The sequence below is a fragment of the Micropterus salmoides genome, unplaced genomic scaffold (genome assembly GCF_014851395.1).
Source record: "Micropterus salmoides isolate LMB-PRFRI ecotype aquatic unplaced genomic scaffold, ASM1485139v1 Ms_hic_scaffold_13, whole genome shotgun sequence".
NCBI classification, from domain to species: Eukaryota; Metazoa; Chordata; class Actinopteri; order Centrarchiformes; family Centrarchidae; genus Micropterus; species Micropterus salmoides.
The window spans coordinates 17,849,947-17,873,670 of record NW_024040374.1 but is presented as its reverse complement, the minus strand read 5'-3'; the positions used below and the strand labels follow the sequence as shown (position 1 = coordinate 17,873,670).

General features: G+C 40.3%; 1 protein-coding gene across 5 annotated transcripts in view; it reads right to left on the bottom strand.

The window, feature by feature from the left end:
• LOC119900716 (voltage-dependent R-type calcium channel subunit alpha-1E) overlaps nt 1-23,724 on the bottom strand; it is a 114,073-nt gene that overhangs the window by 42,052 nt on the left and 48,297 nt on the right. For all 5 annotated transcript variants that reach the window (XM_038715906.1, XM_038715907.1, XM_038715908.1 and 2 more), the window contains 2 exons: nt 15,468-15,573; nt 15,122-15,261 (listed from right to left, as the gene is read on the bottom strand). In XM_038715906.1, coding sequence (XP_038571834.1) covers nt 15,122-15,261; nt 15,468-15,573 — 246 coding nt within the window. The remainder of the gene's footprint in view (nt 1-15,121; nt 15,262-15,467; nt 15,574-23,724) is intronic.

Below are 23,724 nucleotides of genomic sequence, written 5' to 3'. Positions count from 1 at the left end.
TTGGCACAGATGATGGAGGACGAGGAAGGTGAAAGCCAAAGAAACTGGCAGATGTAAATCAGCCAAAGGAAGCAACACATGGCTAATTTGGGGCAAATTAATTTATTTCCTCTCTGTAGTTTCCCTTGTCCCTAATGTAGGACTATTCATTTATCTGTGTATTGTTTGTGCTATTTTATGATTTGAATGGAATCACTTGTGGAAATAAGCACCATTTTATATCGGTGGTCATGATGATAGTATAGGGTAAAAGTAGGGATGGGTACCTTTATGGTATCGACCGAAACAGCCCAGTATCGAGTAGAATCGAAAGGTCTCCATTTAAACCAATGCTTCATTCGATTCGAAAAAATTACTATTTGTATGATTTTGCTTGCAGCCAAACATGCAAGCAACACAACATGCCTGCACCATAAAGGGTATAAAAAAAACATTTCCATGCGTGATTTTAACTGTTGCTCACCTTTGGCTGCGGTTTCAGGCATGTTTATCACCACAAACCAGGCTTTCTTTTGGTTTCATCTCCTGGTATCATTTAACACTTCTCTGTACATTTTTATTTGCTATTCACATCACTTGTCACTGATCACTGCGTTCCATCACATCAATTAAACTCTTTTGTGGTGCAGCAGTGATCAGCTGATTTTACTAATGAAGCCTCTGGCAGCTGCTTCAGATGTAGTTGGTGTGATCAGCTGGACGTGCAGACTCTCTTTTACAATGTTTGTGTCTTTAGAGTCTTTATTGTGGTTAAGTGACTTGTTTAAGTAGACTCCTTACTTGTTTAATACTTGTTACGGTCGTTTTTGGAGGAGGTTTGTGACTCACCAATGAAGGAAAAAGCACTCGCAGAGATCTTTCAATTAAATTTATTAATCGAAAATTTAAAAAATAATTTCCCGTCATTTACTTTCAACACAAACATCAAAAAATTGCCTTAAATTCGTTTCCCACAACTTATTTGGTCACTAAACTATTTCACTTCTCCTCTCTCATTCAAATATAAAAAAATTAGCAAGCTGTAGTCTTTGCCCATATAATATACCCATGAGGATGACCCAATTAGGATGAGGAGGATGTTGTATTTGAAACAAGAAAAAAATGAAATAGATAACTTTGCTTGTCCATAAGAACAATAAAAATAATAACTGGCTATCAATTAACTACTATGGCTTCAACAGGTGGCATTTTATGCAAGGTATCGAATGAAGTCCTCTATTGCTATCGGTATCCCTTTAATGGAACTGGTTTTGGTACTGTTATCGTAAAATTTGAAACGATACCCAACCCTAGCTAAAAGATTCAAAGAAATCAACAAATACAAAGAAGACTGTTCCCTCTGCCGGTGTTTAAAACATTATTACCATTATAGCTTTCTATCAGTGCACCAGAGGTCAGTCTACAATCATTTATAAAAGTGTCTTAATTGAAATTCCTTTCAACAACAACCCTATCATTTGTGTTATAGCCTTATGGGGATGAGAAGGTCTTCGGTGTCGGACTGGTTGAACAGTGGCGGTCACTTCCTTAACTGATACATCTGACAGTTGTGCCTCGTGTATTTACAAGTTTATAAACAAGTTAATAAATTCACTTGTAGTCACCAGGAGCTGTCACACAGAAAATCATCTTTGTTCACCCTGCACGTATCTACAGGCGTCATGCGAGACACACACTGTAGTGAACTCAGCTGATGCCCTGGTCAGAGTTGTCAGCCATGATAAGTGAGTAAACAGTGACATACCCTGCAGAACTGACAGCTCCCTGCTGCGTGACAAATCTGTCGCGACAACCATCATGCTGTGATACTGATAACGTTGTGACTTATGCTCCATGTCACTGTCAAGCCGCTATCTATTATGATTTGAGTACACCTGACTATTAAGTGCAGAGCATGTGTAATTTACACCAATGGTTCTCAGCTTAGGTGTTGGCAGGAGAATTATGGTGTATCACATTTTAGGTGTTTACAAGCCAAAGTTTGAGAGCCACTGATTTGTAAATGAGTGAAAAACACATGAAGTACATAGGGTACAGTACTCTGCATCAGTATATCTGTACATTATATGGACTATAACATATCACATGTAGTGCAACAGGCCAGAAGAAGAATAGAACTAAACACACATCACATTAGCTGAAAATGCCCAATAAACCATTGTCACAGCAGGTATTTTTATTAATATCAATAATAATGGTTCCGTTACAGCCCCTTCACACCTATGGCCCACCAACACAGGTTCACTTATGATGTCTGGTGAGACCACTTTTTAGAACTGTGTGGGTGTCTACAAATTAGGCCTGACTGATTCATCATTCATTCACCTCCAGTTAGTTTTGTTGCACCTGTTATGGCCGGGCAACTTACACCCTTATTATCTTATTAGTACATAGAATTGACATCATGTAATTCCCAGCATAGCTCCACCCATCTTAAACCTGACTGGAGGTCTAATCAATTAGGGTGTCTGAAAACATCTGTGTGGGTGTGCAGGTGCTTTAAGGGTCCCTTTGAGCAAAGGGACCCTATTGAGGGCTTCTCTGATATTTACCAGCCATGACAGCTTGGCTGGTATTGTTTTCACCTTGTGAGTCTGTGCACAGTTCTGTTTCGCCAAACTCACTTCTCTCATGTCATGTGCTCCATTGCACCATACCCACCTTGTGTTCGGCGTCGCAGCTGGTGTGATCCCATCATAAGATGGTCTCTAGAGTTTTTATTAATTTGTTTTGTTACACAGTGATGTGTTTGCATATTCCTTTACTGTTGGTTGTGCAGTTAATATCTTCTATTTCTTCAAGCAGTATTCCTTTATTTTGATGTTAAAATCTTTCCTCACACAGTATGAACTGGAGAATCTGCTTGTCACGGGCTCCCACACATTTTCAGCAGCGGCTCAGTTGTTGCATTTAAGAGCATTTAAGAGCAGCATTTAGCATTAGCCCCACAACTACACTCACTTCTGACTGATAATATTAGCTGTAGTAGGATAACTGTGTATGTCCGTCAATAATACAATACTTTGATTTAACGGCTCAAAAGAAGATTAAATACTATGACTGTAGATTTGACGTCATTTTCCTGAAGAGTTGATTTCACTGCAACATTTCAGTTTTGAGCTTTGATGAAGTTCATTTAGGCACAAGAAGCATGTTGCCACACAGTGAGTCGTCAACATGTCCTCCAATGTTGCACCTACACTGCTGCACAATCTGCAATCTGACCTCTCTGAAGCAGGAAGGGAACAGTTAAACAGAGTATTCATACATTCCCACCTTATGAAGACTTGTGATTCTGCAGGACGATGAATTAATATAATAATGCTCTGGTGGCCCACTGTACAGTGGGTGGTGTGCATACAGAGGATTGTCCTGACAGAATAAGGAATTGTGTGGAGCAACTCCTACAGTGCTGCTCTGGTTGGTTTAGTTCATATAAGCCTTTCTGCCTCCCACAGTGTGCTCTCTCATTCTTAACTCCCCCCTCATCCTTTTTCCTCTCTCTCTCTGAAATACACACTGAACCCCCTACATTCACTCACAAGATATTGAGTTTGTTACGCAAGATCAAATATTACTGCTCCTTATATCAATAGTCTGAGACACTGGCCTGCATGGCTTTATGTGAATCAGTTATCCGCTGTGTATCAAGCTTGCATATTGGTTTATGTGTCTGTTAGCTAAATGTTTGCTCTTTGGCCAGAATGAATAATTGATTTGGATAAATGATTTATTAGCCATCTGTTGGAAGAGAGAGAGAGGAGGAGTGAGTATGAGTGAGAAATGTTAATTTATTACAGTGCAGTGTTGTTGGCACACCAACTCTAAGTCACAAAAGTTCACATAAAGCATACAAAGCCAAATAAAATTGAAAATCACGATGTTGAATAATATTATAACCAAACTGCCTCTATATAGTGTATCAAAATTAATAATAAAACCTGCCATGGGCAAGGCAAGAACACTGTTAATTTACAAAAGTCAAATGTTAAAATCGTTATCCGATTTTCTTTGATGTGTTTATAGATGGAAATCGGAAATTCAAATATGAGTGTATAAACCTTATTTCTCAATTTTGCGGTGGGTTTTTTGGTGACCCGGAAGCTATGGTAAGCAGCCAGGAAAGCGGTTGTGGGCCTATGGCACACACCCCAAAGTCAGGAGTTTGGAGTTGCATATCTAATGTTACGAAGGTGGACTACAAAAAGCGCATCTTTGACCTGTGCATTCTTACCGTGTTGTTTTAATTCAGGCCATCGCAAGGTGGAAACATCCTATTACTCAAGCGTGAAGGGTGGGTGCGGAGGGTGCTGCAGCACCGCGTATTGACAGGGAGGAACACATGTAGGCTATAGACTGCATAATGGGCAGTATTGTTACTAAACGGCAACATAAAATACAGCAGGTTAGTACTGAATGCTCTGGTTGATATTCCAGCCTACTAATTTGATGTCAGCAGCTGTTTGCACTGTTTTGTCACGATTATGGGCGCTACATTGGTGTGATGCGCGGATCGGCTCTGATAGCCTACATCTGAATAATCATGTAGGCATAAATCATCCACCCGCACTCAACCCAACTAATGATTTTCTCAGATTTATCCCAACTCTACCGGCGCTTATAACTTTCCAGATGATTTCATTATTGTGTTGATGTATTAATGTTTTGTCTAAAGGTTTACTTTTATGATTAGAGAGGCTGCTGTCAGCAGTGTTTCCTCTACGTTCATTTATTTGTGGCGGCCCACCACAATATCAACACTGACCGCCGCACATTCATAATTACTGAAGTCCGGACCTCGGTGACCTCATACGGCCACTCTGTGTTGAAGGAAAGTGCAATTTATACCTCTGCGTCAAATCAACGGTGTAGGCTACGGGGCTACGCAGAGGCTACGCCGTCGCTTGATGTGCACCTCCTTCGACTACACGTTGACTCGACGCGGACCGTAAGCTCTGTGATTGGTCGGCTGGGTAGCCTCGCAATGCCTCCGAGCCGACCGGAAGTACTCAGCGCTTTAAAGTAACATTTACTAGCGGCCAAAACGGCGGCTGTAACACAGTGAATCAACCCGAGCTAAATGATTCGTTTCGCTATCAGAATGTGATCCATTCCGTCGGTAACATTTGAAAAGGCTACACCAGTAGCACATATACAATTTTACCCCCATTTACATTAGCGGAACCTGGAAGTACAGACCGGAAGTTAGCCTGCTCGGCCGGCAAAAGTCAACACAGTGGACGCTGTAGCGCTACTGCCGACCAGCGTTTGGGGGTGTAATTGCAGAATGACGGACATACCTACGCACAAGTATAAATGCATGGCTACGTGCGTAGCCTACGGCGTACGGCGTAGGTACGCACATAGACCCTACGTAGGAGTATAAATGGGCCTTAACAGTCTGTCAAGCGCGCATGTAGGCTACAGCACCCCAAGCCGCTTACTGCTTACCATAGCTTCCCGGGTCACCAAAAAAACCCAATGCAAAATTGAGGAATAAGATTTATACACTGGTATTTGAATTTCCGATTTCCATCTATAAACACATCAAAGAAAATAGGATAACAATATTTTTTTTCATTTTCCATTTTTTAATATCAAAAATGAAAACGGTTTGTTTTGGGTTTTTCATTTCCCTATTTAATAAAGGTAATTGGGAAACGAGATGTTTTTCTGTTTTTTCGTTTCAAAACGAAAATCTGTTGGCCGCAAAGTACACAGACCCCTCAGAAAACCCTGTGCTTTATTTAATGTCTGTCACTTTCCTTTAGGTCAGGATCTCTAAATGTAGAAATGATAATTTTTTTAATTCACCGTCAGCTATAGTCCCTGCATTCAGGCTTTGGGCTTGATTTAATCTTTGTGTCATGTCGGTTTAAACCAATACAGAATGTAAGAATAAGGCTGAGAGAGATGTGTTGTTTCACTACATTGTGTGGTGATCTTGTTGTTCTGCACTAGTCCAAATGTGTGGCCCTTAATTTGACTGCTCTGAGCACTGGATATATTTCAAACTACCTACAGTCTCCTGAATTTCTCTCTTTGGTACACTTTCCTCCCCTCTGGACACACATCCATTCAATGTAGCTGCCTGTCAGAGGCACTCACTCCAATAATCCTCAACATCCTTGGCCTGTAACCAGGTAAACAGAGGAGATATGGGTGTTAGTTGCTATCTTAAAAGTCCCCAAACAATTTCTCCAAATAAGCTCTCCTTGAGACTCCCATATGGACTGTGTAAAAAAAAGAAGTCAGCCTTTGCAGAGAAACTGTGGCTGCAGAACACATACCTTTCTCTTGCCAAAAACACTGATAGTTGATTCTGATGCATCTTAGAAGACATCTGACGCTGGGTAAAACAAACACTTACTGCCATAAATACTGTATCCCCCAGTGCTTTTTAGTTCAGCCAGTAAGAAGAAATTATTTTAAATGAAAACCAGCCCGGGCGGTGCAGTGGTGCAGTGGTTAGCACTGTCGCCTCACAGCCGTGGTTCAAACCCCAGTTGCCCCGGCCTTTCTGTGTGGAGTTTGCATGTTCTTCCCGTGTCCATGTGGGTTCTCTCCGGGTGCTCCGGCTTCCTCCAACCATCCAAAGAGCTAGGTTAACTGATGGTTGGTTGTCTGTCTATGTGTGGCCCTGCAATGGACTGGCGACCTGTCCAGGGTGTACCCCGCCTTTTGCCCAATGTAAGCTGGGATTGGCTCCAGCCCCCCGTGACTCTGTACACAGGATCATTATTTAAGATTTGATGTTTTTTGGCAATTTGGCATTCCTACCATTTCAGAGTGAAACGTTAATGCTGCTGTTGTAAAATGACAGCTGTACACGTGCATTTGATATGATTATATTATTAAGATCAAAAACTAGCAAGTCAACAACTTTGTTAACACAGCCAAACATTAAGCAACATGAATTCTGTTGGGATTAAGCCAGTTAAACATTAGTGTACATTTAATAATATATTATAATCATTTTATGATGTCTGTGCAAAAAACATTTCTTTGAGGAAAGGGACAGGAGACTAACCACAAGTGAACCTTAACCACAAGAAAACAAAAAGGGAAAAAGAGCACGACGAGTGTTACTTTTTGGCTATAACAACGCTGTTGATACAATGTACAGATAACCTGCAACCCCTGCTGGAGCAAGAGAACTATTCAACGATCAGTATTTAATGTTTAATTAGGCTATAATCAAAACTCATGTTGAGTCTAATTTTCGGGACAGACAGGTGCCGTGCCAAGGTAGTTAAACTGTTTTGTTATAAAAGGAAAATTCCATACAAATGAGGCACATTAAGAAAACTGCTGTTTGGCAGAAAACATCATATCTAAATTATTGTTAATCTTTCTAATCATTGATTATTGTTTATTACTTTTTCTGAGGGAAACAAAAATGCCACCACACTTACTACTCTATTTATGTACACAGAAAGAACGCCAGCTCCTAGTCTGTCTTGCAGCCTTTTATTTCACAAAGGTCTCACCACCATCTGGCAGCCTCCTGCTTGATCACTCTTTTTTTCTCATCTTAGCTTCCGCTGCCATTAGCTAACATTACCTCCATAGAGGCTGCTGAGCTTGGTTATGCTGCCCGCTCACCCAGCTCCGGCTTGACACCAGCGCCACTCTCCACCAGCAGCAGCATAATGTTGCTAAAAAACTTGGGTGGCAAGCTAGCCAACAAAGCTAGACAGCAACTGATGTGTGACACAGTGCCATAAAGCATTACGCCATTGTCGCGAAAGGTATCTTGCCCAGGATTCCAATGCTACATTTTGCATTATCAGGTGGCCCAGAGTGGCAATTACACCATTCCTATACCATGCACAGCTTCGCAATGGGGTCTACACATTAGGGGTGGGAATCTCTTGGCACCTCACGATTCGATTACGATTCAGAGGGTTGCGATGTGATTATAAAACGATTATCGATGCATCATTTTTTTCTATAAAGGATCTCTTGGTAATTACTAAGCATCTAATTTGTGCATTAAAATCCAAAAGAAACATATTTAGCTTAAAAGGACTAGTTTGCATCCCTAATTTACTTCATTAACCTCTGTCATCTGTCCTCCAACACCGCACGCACAAATGCCATAATGAAAATGAACAGCACACTAAACCAAGAGGAGGAAACTAAAAAATAAAATGAAGACCCTCTGTTAGCCAACTTTCTGCAATAACTATGCTAGCTAACTACACCTGGCTAACTACAACTTAGTTAACTTATCAAACTAAACTAGAAAGACAAACCAACAATAAGACACAGAGAGACATACCTACTGTAAGTTCTAAGTAAATTACATGATTGATTACAAATTGGTTAGCTAGCTCACAATGATGTTTATCGGTTTGATGCTCTGACTTAACGAGGCGTGACGGCATAACAGTGCGCCTGCGCAAGCTTGGAGAATGACGTATGACTTATGGAATTACTATAGTTATACGTCACCACCCCGTTTTTAACTGCTGTGCCGTACTTCTGTGAGTTCTGCCTTCTGCACTCAACTTCACGATATCAATTAACAAATAATCAGTGTGTAAAAACATGCCTGGCAACTGCTGCCATATTTACCAAAATGTCGCACTGGTGCTTTAAAGGTTTGATGTAGGGAGTCTTTAATTTTTGTCAGTGGTCAAATTTTTTTTTTTAACTGCCAGACTTGGCCCACAGGCTGCTATTTGAATACCACTGTTTGATGGCATAACATCTCTGACACACATCCTGTAAGTTGTAATGAATCCAGTGTAGGGTGTGTATGGCAGCCTCTCTCACTGTGAAGTGAACAAGGTCTTTACAACTCTGTCTTGGTGTGTAGAGGGCAGCCCTCCCAGCGCTGACACCTGCTGCGCCTCTATTTCTGTCTGTCTCTGAAACATGTAATTTCATTCTGAACTCTGTCTGAGGAGATTCAACACTAATTTAAGTTGTAAGAATACTGTGTTCCCCATGTACTTTGTTAAGCCTTTTACCAGAGCCTGTTCAAGAAAAAATGTCAGACTGAAAACTGATATACTACATGCATAAATCAAATTCTCACAAAAGGGTTATCTCCCTGAAATTCAACTTGCAAAGATAATTGAAAAATGTTCTTGTGAATTTCAGCTCAACCCTCTTTCAGTTTTAGTAAATTTCACTAGTTACTATACTGAATTTAATTTGAAGTGAGTCCCATCTAACATCAGGACTGCTTTCATCTCAGTGTTGCACCTCATCTCCTCTGATCAGATACGAGCGTAAAGACCCTTAACATTGTCTTTGTTTCACGGCCCACTCAGCCTCTTTATATGGGTAGAAAGATAAAGGGGGAGAGAAAGAGAGTGAGCTTGTTAGACCGTCAATTTTCTCAATACCATCATCACGCACTGACTTAATTCAAGATCACAGCTAAAACACCACTTTTACTCTGAGGATGTCTTTTTAAAGTCACTGGCTACACACACTCTCTCTCACATACTCTCTTCTTCGTCTTATTCACGTTTCACTTTTTTGGATTTGTGAAACAAAGGCTCGTTGAAAAGTGAAAGAAAAGAGTTGCCAGTGCTGTACAGTACTCTGCACACAAACACACAAAACATACATGCAAAAAGCAGGTGTATAAGCACATTCCTCCATCAGATTATAAGAAAATACAAATCTGTCCTGGTCTGGTCTAATTGTAAAGACACTGACCAGAGAAGCAGCAGGACTGGACCCAGTGACAGCCTGACCTGAGGCGGGGTCCTCAGTCACCACGGTAACAGCTCAGGGGGACATATCCACCCCTGTTGTGTCTGAACTCATCAATCGATCAGACAACAGATGGAAAATAAGATTGGAGAGGACAGGTCTGTTCGTGTATCTGTATGTGTGAGGTTGATAGTCTGTGTGTGTGTGTGTGTGTGTCAGTTTGAAATAGCCAGTTCTACCAGGTGTATGACTGCCAAACAGGCAGAAGGTGTTGTTGGCTAAAAGACATGCAGTAGTGGCACATTGGGTTCCTTCACATGAGTGCACAGAAACATGCAGACCCACACATCAGACAGATTGTGGTTTCAGCTTTCAACGAGTCAGGTACAGTGACAAGTTCATGATAATATCATACAAAATGTGCAGCTAAACCATATCAGCACTGGCAGACAGAAGGAAAGATAGATAAAGGAAAGGAATGAAAAGGATATTAAACAAAACAAAAGGAAATAAAAGGAAACAAAAGTAAAAAGACAGGAAGCGAAAGGCAAGAAAACAAATGGAAAAGGAAGGGAAAGGGAACAAATAATAGACAGAGGAGGAGCAGGGATAGAGTTGAAGAAAGGAGAAAGGAAAATATAAATACATGTAGGCTACGAAACTCATGACATTCTTGCATTTGTATAGCTGACTAATATTAAGAGTGGTGTGATCCATGTCATGCTTTCGTGTTAGCTCTCCCTCCTGGCTACCAGTGGTTATAGAGTAGAAATAAAGCCCAGTGAGGAATAAAGATTGATTGCTGCTGCATCTCTCTGTTCACACAGCAAAGAGGACACTGCCTGTTCTGTTAATTAACAGTGAAGGGTCTAAAACTAAAAAGGCTTATTTTAGCCACATGAAACTGCTGCTGTTAATTGATTCCAACAGATTAAAGGAAGGCATATTGCTGTGTGAAAAGCAGCAATATAAAGATATTGTTCATGATGTACTGAAAATCAACACATCTTGAAAATTCAAACTAAATGCGAAGTGATTTCTGCAGTTTCATTTAGTGGAAATTCTTATTTACTCTTAAAAAAAACATGTTAAATAATTCTTTGATCTGGATTTGATCTTTTTGTGTATTCAGTTGATATGAACAGTAGAATAAGCTTCCATTTCCAAAGTAAAGAGGAATCTGGACAATCTTGACAGATAGATTTGGCAGACATGTCTGTGTTCCAAAAACTATCCTGTAGATAAGAGAAAAGGTTGAGATTCTCCTTTTCTCAGTCTCCTCATCTTTACTGTCATTAACTCCCTCTGAGCTAACTCCATCTCTCCTCCACTCTCTCCAACCAAGTGTCTGGCACATAGTGGTGACACAATCCCTCGGTGGGCGTCACCCTCTGCCAACTGTTGCCAGTCTAATGGAGGGCTAGCCAGCGAATGAGACGGCCAAGGTGCCAATTAGTACGTACAATTACGCATGGAGGCATCCTTCTCATTTCCTCCAGCTTTATCTCTTCTCTCTTCACTCTTCTCTCTTCTTTACTTTGTTTCTCCCCGGTCATGTGTACCTGGTTATCACCTCCTCTGTTATCTGACTTTTACTCGACGACTTAAGCTGGCTGGTGAAGCATGTGTGACGGCCTGAGAAAACTCACAGCCCCTCTATTCAAATTTCAGTCACAACAGTTCTTAGCTACACGATTGCAGCCTTTAAGGAAACAGCTAGTGCCATCTGGTTTTTCATACCTCCCTCCCACTCACTCTCTCTGTGTAACACAGGCCATCTTGAAACACCAAGGCAGCTTGCTAAGGTAATCATGGCCTCCAGCGTTGACAGTGTTACCGAACGGTTCCATAATTACACATGTTCACACATAATGTTGAGTGAGTCAGGGGTATCCACAGTGGAGAGGTTCACATGCTTTGTAGTCTGAGCCAACAGTCGTGTGTTCTGCCTCCGTCGGAAAAATGTTCTACAATACAGTTAAATTAGATAAAACTGTAATGTAAACCTTCAATCAAAGTCAGCACAGTGCAGTCAAGTAAGGTGAATAAACACCTCTCGAACACAATGCCTTCAAAACTGAATATTACGAGATTCACAGCCCATAGGATGTATTGCAGGGCAATTGTATTGACATGCATTAAAATACAGGTATAACTAATAAACTGCTGGGTCGTGTAGTTAGAGCTGGCAAATTTAAGCATCTTTCGTGGATGTAATCAGAATCCCTCAAGTAAATATTTAGGTGAATTTTAATTTAATTAAAAATCTTTTTGCCTCATATTGTCATTCTACAACTACAACTACTACTACACACTACTACTACTTCGGTCTAATGCATAAACACATGTTTTGAATATCTGAGAGATCTCTCCTCTGTTACACTTCCTAAGGTTTATTATATTTTCTTCCTCATTTAAGGGTTATCTAAATCACGGACGACACCACGTAAGGTAAGAATTGCTTTGCTTCCTAGCATTCCCCATCTCTCTCCCCTCATTTGCTATCATCTCTCTGCTCTTATCTGTAATAAAGGCATTCAAATGTTTATGCTTATGTTTATGTCTGTTTGTCTGCTTATGAATATAGAAGAATTAAAATAGAAAGACAAATCCATTTATTGCTTATTTAGTTAATGTACATACTGTGCCTTTGGCCTATGATGTTCAGTGTTTGCATGCATACTGTGTCTGGGGGGGAGGGGTCTTTGTCTGTTGCGTATTTGTAACACAGTCTGTGACCCCACTGTCTGCAGAGGCCTCCTAATTACTAACTGATAGACAGCACTGGTGACTCACTTAATATTATCAGCACTTCTCATAATCTTCTTTCACTCTCTGATAAGGTTGCAAACCTCGGGTGATGGCCTATAGGTGAGTGAATGTGTCCATGTGAGTGTGTTGTATGGTCTGTGTGTGTTTCAGAGAAAGCGAGAGGGAGAGGGAGCGAGCCAGAGCGAGAACATTTTCATTAATTTATCTTTACTGTGGCCAGAATGATAATTTAGAGAGGGATCTATCTGCAGCTCACTTCATCATGCTGATTATTAATAAAATGAGACCTGGAAGGCTATTTCGTCCAGATCAAGCACATCTCCTCCCTAAATCACAATGTGTAGCTTAAATTGAACCCACAGCACATAAAGGAAGAGTCTAAAAAGATGCCTTCATCAGAAATTTGTATTTGTAACATGTTTATCTGCCATGTGAAAACTGGAAAATATGCAGATGTATTCAGGTTGCATTATTTTGGGCAGGTCAAATGACTTTAGCCTCACCACCTGCTGACCCCTGAACTAGGAGAAGTCAACACATCAATAAGTGCTGCCTGCCTGTATACACAGAGCTCACAGAAAGGTAAAGTCTGATTATAGCATCTGTCACCCTTGTGAGGCCTTGGTCTCCTTTTTTCTGTCCCTATTCAGGCAGGTGAGGTCAGAACAATCCATTAGCATGTGTCTGCTTTGTAATTTTTGTCTTATTGTAACATCCCGCAGGGGCTGAGTGTCCTCAACCACTGTCACCCGTCAACTGATCAACAGGCTAGAGTGGCAGGACGGTCTCTGACCATAGTTTTCCCTACCATCTTCCACATTACTCCTCTTTATGTCATCCCTCTTATCTCCTCCTCTTTCTCCTCCCGCATCCTTCCTCTCTCCAACAGCGAGTGCAGTATCATTAAGAAGCCTGAACTCTGCTCATCAATAATTGAACAGCCAGAATCATGTAGAATTCTCTAAGAACCCTGTCTGCCGCCCTTTGTACTTCTGCGCTGTGAATTGATTAATATTTCATTTGTGTGTGTGTGACTGCGTGTGTGTGTGGTGTCTTTTGAGGGGTATTGAGGGAGGTTAATGTGCTGTCTCATCAAGCTCCTTCTTTGAAACCATAAACATTTCCTCTCACTGTTCAATGTGCTTACCTCTCCTGAGAAGGTAGGTGCCTGCTGTAAAATGCCCTTTAATATAACACCTTTCCCCCATAGAACAGACTAACTGCTAAACGTAAGAGCCCCCTGGACCTTTAACTGCCATGTAATTGATGTACTGTAACAACACAGAGTGAGATGATGATTTACAAGCTGCAGCCACCTCACAACAGTCCACAGCTGCTAATCGTATGACTTCTGAGTTCATGTTAATCTGAGATGGCGCTCACGTTGTAGTTAAAGAAGCTTTACTCTCCACATCTATTTGACAAAAGATTAAGTGCAAAAATTGTAGTGCCCATAATATGTAGAATACTTTGGCTAAAGGTTGCACAATGTAAAGCTTCAACCTTGATAGATGTTTAAATATATATATACTGTATATAATAATATATAATTGGTCTCCAACCTTCTGTGATGTCACACAATGACAGTAAAACCGCAACACGCCACTCATTATACATTAAACTATTGAGTGTTTATTACGTAGTGAATAGACCAAGGTGAACAAGGGACACTGCAAGTTTTTAACTGTACTAGTTCGACACTGTCCTGTAACTATATTTAATTAAATAAATAAAGGAAAATAAAAGGCAGGGTAAAATTGGCAGGTCTGTAATACTCAGCATTGATATATTCAACACTGGTTAAGGTATCCAAACATGGCCAGCATGGCATTATGTATGAAAAATATGATGTACATTTTCGAATTATTTTACGATTTGTTTGGCTAAGTGTTTTTCTCTTACAGTTTTGCTACTATTGCCAAACCGCACTGTGCTGCAGGCAAGGTATACAGAGGCATAAACATGAATCTTTACTATTAATCTTTAATATATAAACTGATATCACACACTGACCCTCATATCTGGTCAAATGAAGCGCACATAGTAAACACCTGAAGTGGTCAAACAAGCACAATAGTTTAGTGCACGACTAAAGACTTGGAGATGAACTATCGTGTGTGTTGAGAAGGGTGAGACAGTAATATGAACCAACAACAAGAAAAGCAAATAGCCAGACAAGTATTTATGTGTATAAGGAAATTGGTGTTCTGAGAGATAGCGAATCCTCAGGTTTGGAAAGCCTAGCATGACAAAATGCAAGAATAACATACTTTTGTAGTCAAGATGAAATAAAAAAATTAATGAAAATTTAAGATAGACATTAAAATGATAATAATATGATTCACCACCACCAAACCTTGCTCAGTGAAAGGTTTCCAAAACTCCATTAAACAACCTCCTTGTGTGACTCCCTGAATTTCTTAATTTCGCAGTGGTGAATAAAAAATGTAGGAAAATGTGAAAAGTGAGTTTAGTATTTATATCATTAAAGAACCACAAGCAACAAAGAAGCTGATTGTTTGTCAAACTTGAGCAACCAAACCAGCAAGAAATAACTGGGCACCTTAAGCAAGAGCACAAGAACAATGGGTATTTTCATTACAGTAAATTTCATAAAATACCATCATCCCCCCCCCCCCCCCACACACACACACACACACACAGTTTGACTCACCCACTGAGGACCACAATGAAGTCCATTACGTTCCATCCGTTCCTGAGGTAGGAGCCTTTATGAAATACAAAGCCCAGGGCGATGATCTTTATCCCAGCCTCAAAACAGAACATCCCGATGAAGTAGGGCTCTGTCTTCTCCTGTGAGTGCAAAGCAGGAGAGCAGTCGGGCAGTCAGTGTGATAATTAGCTTACACTGAACTGAAAGGGAAGCACTGTGCATGCAGGTGTCATGTCCGGGTTTTATCAGGATCTATTAGCTCCATGAGGTAGTTGAGACTTATTTTTTATTTTCAGGTTGCAGGTGTGGTTGTGTGTCCAGATGTGTCCATGTGTGAATATCTCACCAGTCTCTTAGACATGGGTGTTTTGTCCTCTCCAGGAAGGTGCTGCTCCAGAGCCAAGACGATACAGTTGGCGATGATGGTGGTGAGGATCATGTACTCAAACGGAGTGGAGGGCTGAAGTTAAGGAACTTTTCACTGACCTAATGTTGAGTGTCTGGTAAAGTATGTTAATGTAAAGGATAAGACATTATGTTCTATATTTGAACTCTGACCCTTGAAAAGCTCCAAAACCAACACATGTTGGTCAATTTCTCAGTCCCAATCACATAAATCTTTAAAAACAGGTCATGAATATATACATTCACTTTTAAAAAAGGCTCAATAATTTCCAAAAAGTTTTGGGGTCTTTTCACATAACAACTATAAGAAATATAGAATATATTTTTATTAGCCTCATTATTTAAATAATGTGTTTAAGTGACACATAGACTGTTCACAGAAAAGCAAATAGACTGAAACACAGAAAGCTCTAAACAGGTTTCTAGGTCACAGTTAAACACAAGTGTGATCTGGTCTATTCATTAGAGCACAATAGTAGTTTAGGTGCTTGTAATAAATGGCAAAATCTTTTTATGGTTTCTATACAGGGCACAGAAAGTCTATGCACTTGGATGGAGAAATTAGGATTCAGATACATGATGGGGAAAATAATTGAGTTAATTACAATACATCCCAGTAGCACTGCAAATACAATGTCATTTAAGTGTAGATAGACAGGGTAACATCTCTATATGAAACTGAATTAACCTGGCATGTTATAAGCCCCAGGGCCGTAGACACCACCAGACACAGGCTGTACCTTATCTGAGGTCAGCTGCAACAGACAGCGACACACACACAAACACAGAGGCAACAGAAGGCTTATCGAGGCAGGGTGACTGGGTGAGCATGAGACGTGATCCTATAAACAGGGTCACTCTTACTACAAGCTTCATTGCCTGTTCTACGAGACCTGTATTGGTTGTCGGTTCAACTCCAGCCGCTCTGGGGTTGAGCTAAGCCAGCAATGTGCTCTTCATCTAATGCTCTGCGTGGGCAGTCCCCTTTCTCCTGGTTATGTGCAGAAGAGGTAGGAAGAAAGGGAGCTTAAATCTGCAGAGTGGAGACTGGGAGGGAGAGCAGAAGGAAGAAGAAGGCAGAGATAACAAGGAAGAATTACACAGGAGAAAGTGATAAGGAGGATGGTGTGGAGTGATCAGTGGAGGAGAGGATGATGGTTGTATAGCTTGCAAAAAAAAAAGGTGGGAGAGGAAGAGGCAATGAGACCAAGTAAGACTGACACAAACAGATCAATGTTGCGCTGGCAGATGTACCCAGCAGTGTTACTCAGGGACATGTGAGCGGTGAGAAGCTAAATAAACAGAGCAAACTCAATCTTACTCCCACCAGCCTGCAGGGATTCTAACTTAAAACTAAGGCTGTGCCACAGATTGCCACAGTGATCACATGTTAATCCCTGATGAAAAAGATAACTATAGCAGCCATCAGCTGTTGATGATGAAAACAAATAACAAAAAGTGCTCTACCTGCATAATATCTGTCTCAGGCTCAGGGGTTGATTTCAAGTTTGCCTTTCAACACATGAAATGTATATTTTGATTGTACTTCCCTGCAATAGCATCACTTTAGCCTGACTGAGAGCTCTCAGCAGCAGCCAGTCGCCACACCCTGCATTCCCTAAAACACACACAACAAACAGGAGGAGGGGTGAGACGAGATGAAGGGAGAGACAGAGGGAGAGAGAAGTAAGGAAGGGGAAAAAAGAGAGAAAATGAAGATAGAAAGACAGAGGTATCCAAGGCAACAGGCTTCTCTTCCAGGCAAAAGTCAATGCTACAAGACGGTTACCGGGCAGTTGAACTATCTCTGCGGTCACACACACACACACACACACACACACACTGAGGCTACAGCTTTATGCCATGTATCAGGCTAAATTTAACCACTACATGACAGATCTTGAAGAGCAATAACGGCTAAGTATCAGTCAAATAAAATATTTTTTCATTATTGTCAAAGGCATCACCAAGAAAATGACTTTGTCTTAGATTTCAATTTGTGGTAATTTCTTAAAATAGTATCAAAAGAAATCTATTTTTATTTTTGTAAATATTTTTCTTTCATTATATTCATCATCTCATGATTTATATATTTATATATTGTTGTGATAGTTCTTTGTATTTGTGGGTCATTTCATTGGGTGATGGACCAATATTGACTGATGTATTGTCCATACAGAGTGCAAAGTTTGATCAATCTGTTTTTAATATCTTGAAAGCCAGTCAATGTTTTAAACCATTACACACAACTAAAGTTAACATAACTTTTCTCCTTGTTCTCCTTAAAAGTGCCTGAAGAACAAATTATTTTCTGTGACCAGTCTTTTCAACATTAAAGTACCTTAAACCTGAAAAAGTGACGTTTTGACCACTTGGGGGCAGCGTACCATGGCTGTGTCCACAGCACTGACTTAGCATCACCTTTTAATATGGCAAAGGCGCAAGCACACAGTTGCCTATTATGCATTCAGATAAGGAGCAACATTATCATTCATTTGGAGTTTCTGGCAAAATCACTTAGGTTAGTCAAATATTATAAATATAAAATATAATATTTAAGCTCTGTTTTTGTTCTCCACCAACTCTACAAAATTAGTGCTTTAGTTGTTTAGTTTTAAGAAAATTAGATATTTAGCTACAAAAAATGTTCCACCATGTTCACCAACTAGTTTCTAACTTTGTCTTCTTGGCGTTTGGGGCTGAGCAGGGTACAGTGGGTGTTTTCAGCTTTTTGAAAAAAAAGGGAGAGAAAAATGAGAGAAGTGAAAATCAAAAAATCAAAGTTACAGGCCAGAGAACCAAAATGATTAGCTGAAAGATGCTGAAAACTCTAGAAATGAGGGTAAATCTCTATTGGTTCATTACTAAGAGAACTCCTAATGACAAGCCAACTGCAGGGGGTGGCAAGCACCCGCAAAACTGCTATGTTCATACTTTCTTGTTTTACACTTCAATGCATGTTAAATTATAAATCAGTGCTTTAGAAATTCTAAAAGCAAGATGAGGGCTGTAACGGTTCAAGTGAAGGATGGATCACCATCGGCTGTCCGTAACCAGACTTCAAACTTGGAAGCTGTAGGTTTGCCATGTTTTGTTGTTGTACTGTTTATTTTGTAGGTTAGCTAACTTGACGTTAGCATATTACGCGGCTAATGCAGGCTGGGTGATGTTGGACTAATGTTGTAATATTGAGTGCCACTCAAGAGAAACTGTGATAAAAGTTAAGCCTCATTTGAAGCTCACTAAATAACGAGAGTAGTAGGTTGGATGCCAGTAACTGTTGGTTTATGTGGCTTTTTGTGGAACTTAGCTATACTACAGTGCAGTTGTTAGTTATTACACAGAAGCCCATTCTGCTCCACACCAGTGTGTGCATGTGTGTTGCTACTGTATGCAAATGTCAGTATACTTGATAGACATGCCTTGAAGGTAACAACATAGCAACGTGTGAAAAAGACATGGTCAAACTGCAGGAATTTGCTTGGCAATGTGTAACTTTGACTAGCACCAAGCAGCTACAGTAGCTTGCTCAGACCATAAAGCTGCAGTTTGTAGCTGGCTGGGCAGTGAGTTGAGATACACAGATACACTTAATATGCTTAACTGCATAAAAGTACTTCATATCATATATATATATATATCATAAATTAAGCAATTTGTAAAAACAATACAAAAATGGCACTAATACTGCATACTGCACTGTTGAGCCACTATAAATCATTGTGACAGCCCTGCCATCATATATACAGTCATTTTATCATTTGTAATTACCGATTTGGCTTCTGCAGCCTTTTTGATGCACTCATAAATTCTGTAATCACAGACCTATTGTTGACTTATTTGTCCAAGAGCCTTCAAATAACGGATGGGTTGTATACAGATGTTCCCTGACTTCCCCAGAAATTTTAATAAATTCTCTCAATGTAACACTCAATGTTGAGTTTATCATAAGTTACACACCCAACAAGTGTCTTTAAACAAAACCCATCACCCCTCCTCTGTGCTGCTCTGGAGTGTGACGTTGATCACGGATCGTCTACCAGCTTTAGCAGCGAGGCGTCTCGTGAGCAATTCTCTGAGTCACAGTGACGCTGGCACTCTGCCTCGATTCCTCAAACATGCATGTAAAAATAGACATGGAGACAGAGTGTGATGCCCCGTGCCTCTGTGAATACGCTCAAGCTCAGATTGGAGCCAAGCCCCTGCGATTATTATTACATAGAGATGAAAATCAAAATGAATCGGAGGCATCTGAGCCTGGCTTATTGGAAATCTGTGAATTATCAGCAGCATGTCTGTGTGTGTTAAAGGCAGAGAGCAGCATTAAATATACAATTACAGAGGAAAGCCAGGGGTGTAATCTCCATTTGGAGTAAAATTAACTCTATTTAAGCCTGGGATATGAAAACACTGAGAATTCAAACTGATTACTATTAAAACATGCGTAAGATAAAATATGTTGTCATCTGAATGGATTAAACAGACTGTTGCATCAAACATATACAATCATTCTTTAATTCCTTATCACCTCCACACCTCAGTGGCCAGCTTGAGCCAGTTGATCAATCCTGAGGATAAATGTGGCCATATTTCAGTCAGTCCTGCGAGTAAACCGAATCAACTGAGAGGCACAGCCCAAAACGCTTATATACACCTCTTGGTCAGGAAATACAGAAGCTTGTGGATAGACAGAATGTTGGGAGCATGTCTGATGTTTTGTGAATTGGTTACCTGTAAGCAGATTGGAGACCACTGCACACTTAGCATAGTAGCAGACAACATTTTCTAGTCTCGTTTTCTTCAGCTACAAATCTGCTCTCTTTAAAGAAGTAAAAAAGCAAGCAATAAGTTGAAAAAAAAATAATTTGTAATTGGAAATAAATGAGATTAGGACCATAACTACACTCGGGACCCCAGGGTCATTTCCTTGCTATTTTTCCATTTTAATTTTTCATGCAAGGATACAATTTAGTTAGAGGGAAATTAATAGCCTTCCTCACGTGTAAGCTGACCCTAGAGACATATGCAAAGAATTTACAACTGACAATGCAACATTAATTAAATTACCATCTGCATATTTCAAATCCTGGTTAAGCCTCTCAGCAAAGTGAAAATGTTTTTTAAAAAGAGCCGTGACATTACCTGTTGAACACCTAAAATGATTACCTGACTTTTTCATATTTAAAAAAGTCTGACAGGCAGCAAGTACATAGTTATTTTTGTGTGGCCTGATGAAACAAACTCTATTAAATCCACCAATCAATTATTTAGAAGTGTACCTTCTCAATGGGAAACTTCCCGCTGCGGGGGATCCCAGTGGGGATCAGACAGGAGGATCAGCTGCCAGTCCTGCCACACTAAACTCTGGCCGTGTGCTTAATTAGCTCTGCTTCTTCCCTGCCAGGCCTCGATCAGACTCACACATCCATGTACACACACATTAACCACCCCTTAATAAGAGAGGATATGTTCTCGGGTAAATATCAAAACATTGTGTAATATGCTCTCACACAGAACTCAACCACTGAAACCACTGGATAATTCCTGAATTGATCGTCTGCTGTTAATTGAGCACTCAGAGAAAGAAAGACCGTGAGGTGACAGCGGCAAGTTGTGCTCCAAACACAAGGCTGACCTTTACAAGATGTCCTGCAGTGATTGTGTGTGTTTGTGCTCTTGTCTTCCTATTTCTGTGAAGACCAATTTGAATTTTGGATGATGAAAACAAGGACATTTGTGGGAAGCAAGGATGTTTTGGTTTTAGTTATTTCAAGTGTTAGAAATAAAGTTTAAAAATAGAATCAGGTTTGTGTTAAGTTTAGGGAAAGGGCTGTAGTTAAAATTTCTCCTTTAATTCAGTTCTACATTTCTAAGCACAGAGGAATAAATGCACAGATTAGGACAATGAAAAAGGAATAGCCAAAACATCTGATGCCAGGCAACCTCACAATGATGACAAGGCTGCAGGAAGTCACTGCTCCCGGAATAATCCAGCATAAAACCCCCTTACAAACCTTTTCACACATGTTAATAAATGAGTTTTAGTTTTACCCCTATACAGAGCCAGGCTAGCTGTTTCCCCCTGCTTCTAGTCTCTGTGCTAGGATAAGCTCACTGAACACAATTATAAATGCAACACTTTTGTTTTTGTCCCCATCTATCATGAGCTTAACTCAAAGATCTAATACTTTCTCTATGTACAAAAAAGGCCTATTTCTCTCAAATACAGATCTGTTAAAATCTGTGTTAGTGAGCACTTCTCCTTTGCCGAGATAATCCATCCACCTCACAGGTGTGGCATATCAACATGCTGATCAGACAGCATGGGGATTGCACAGGTGTGCCTTAGGCTGGCCACAATTAAAAGTCACCAGTCAAAGAAACCAGTCAGTATCTGGTATGACCACCATTTTTCTGACACGGCGCAACACTTCTCCTTCGCATAGAGTTGATCAGGTTATTGATTGTGGCCTGTGGAATGTTGGTCCACTCCTCTTCAATGGCTGTGCGAAGTTGCAGACAGCAGGTTGAGACCCAGGATGTTGAGCATGCAGATAAGGCACACCTGTGCAATATCCATGCTGTCTGATCAACGTCTTGATATGCCACACCTGTGAGGTGGATGGATTATCTTGGCAAAGGCGAAGTGCTCAGATTTTGACAGATTTGTCAACAATATTTGAAAGAAATAGGCCTTTTGTGTACATAGAGAAAGTCTTAGATCTTTGAGTTCAGCTCATGATGAATGGGGGCAAAAACAAAAGTGTTTATAATTTTGTTCAGTGTAATTACAATTATAATCTAAATCTGCAGCTCCCCCTTGGCTTTTTGGAGCTTTATAATGAGTTTTTGAAACTTTACTGTTTTGTGTTACTCTCATTGCTCTTGTAGCATCATTTTCAGATGCAGCAAACAGAAGTTTTTGGAGAAAAATCTGTAAAATTCCACTGTACAGTAACTACTTACTGCAAATGGTGGACGGACACAGTTAGCAGCTAGCTGGTGAACACAGTCATGCAGAGCCAGGAGTTGTTGCAGCCCAATAACAGAGAATGAATATTGGACTATTGGCCAAAAACATCTAGACTCTAAATAAAGATAACTTTGGTCCATAACTGCTGGATGTGTAAAGAGGCCACTATCTGCTAATAATATTAGCTTTAAAAATGTCAGTGTTGTGTTCACAACTTGTTTCCCCAGGTGGCCAAAACATCTTCAACCACTGGACATTAAGGTTAGGAAAGGAGGTAAAGAATGAAAGTCTAGAAGTGCAGAAATACAAATGTGTCTATTATTGTTTACATATTTGTATGTGTCCCTCTTTGTGCTTGCTTGTGCATTTAATGTGCATGAATCTTCAAGCTCCAAACATGAGTCACAAATATTGGAGAGCCGCTCATCACAGCCACAGTGGATATTGACCAGAGCTCAGCAACACTCAGCTCAGCATCACTCCCTTCAAAACCATATTAGCAAACAATATAATATAGTATGACTCAGTGAGTAATGACTTGTTGTAATAGCATATGACACAGCGATCAGACATTATTACATATAATTCCTGTTAATGTCTGTTAATCAGATATAGTAGAGCTCATCAGATGTAATGAGACTCCCTCCACAACAGCACATTAACCTGGAGGTTATTCAGTCTGGCTGCTTTCCTTCTGTTCACTACTGAACACAGATTATTTTTATTCAAAGACAATTGTATTCTTGATGCAAGTCTAAGATGTGCCTGTAGGTTCAGTTATAGTAATGTTAATGGTAATGACCCAACTGCTGGAGGGCTGAAATATCTGTAATACGGTAACCAACACCACACATGCTTTAACCCTTTTTCCTAAGCTGTTGTTTCTATTTTTAATCCCCTCAAATGGATAGGCAAACCCAGAGAAAACGACAATAGACAGTGATCAACAATAGAAGGACACTCAGATTCTATTTGCTTGGGTTTTTAAAATCAGCAGTAGGCCAGTCAGTGAGTCAGGAAGCTGCTGAATGGAGCAGAACAATAGCAGTGAAGAGGCCACACCTGGCCCCGACACCTGGTGAGCTGCACAGCAGCAGCACAAACACACCACCAATGGACATTTGCGTGCGGTTGTCCTCTTCAGCAACAGACCAAGGAAATAATGTAGCCTCTCCATTTTCAGTGAGTCATTAGGTTTGAGAAAGCAGACAAATAATGATTAATC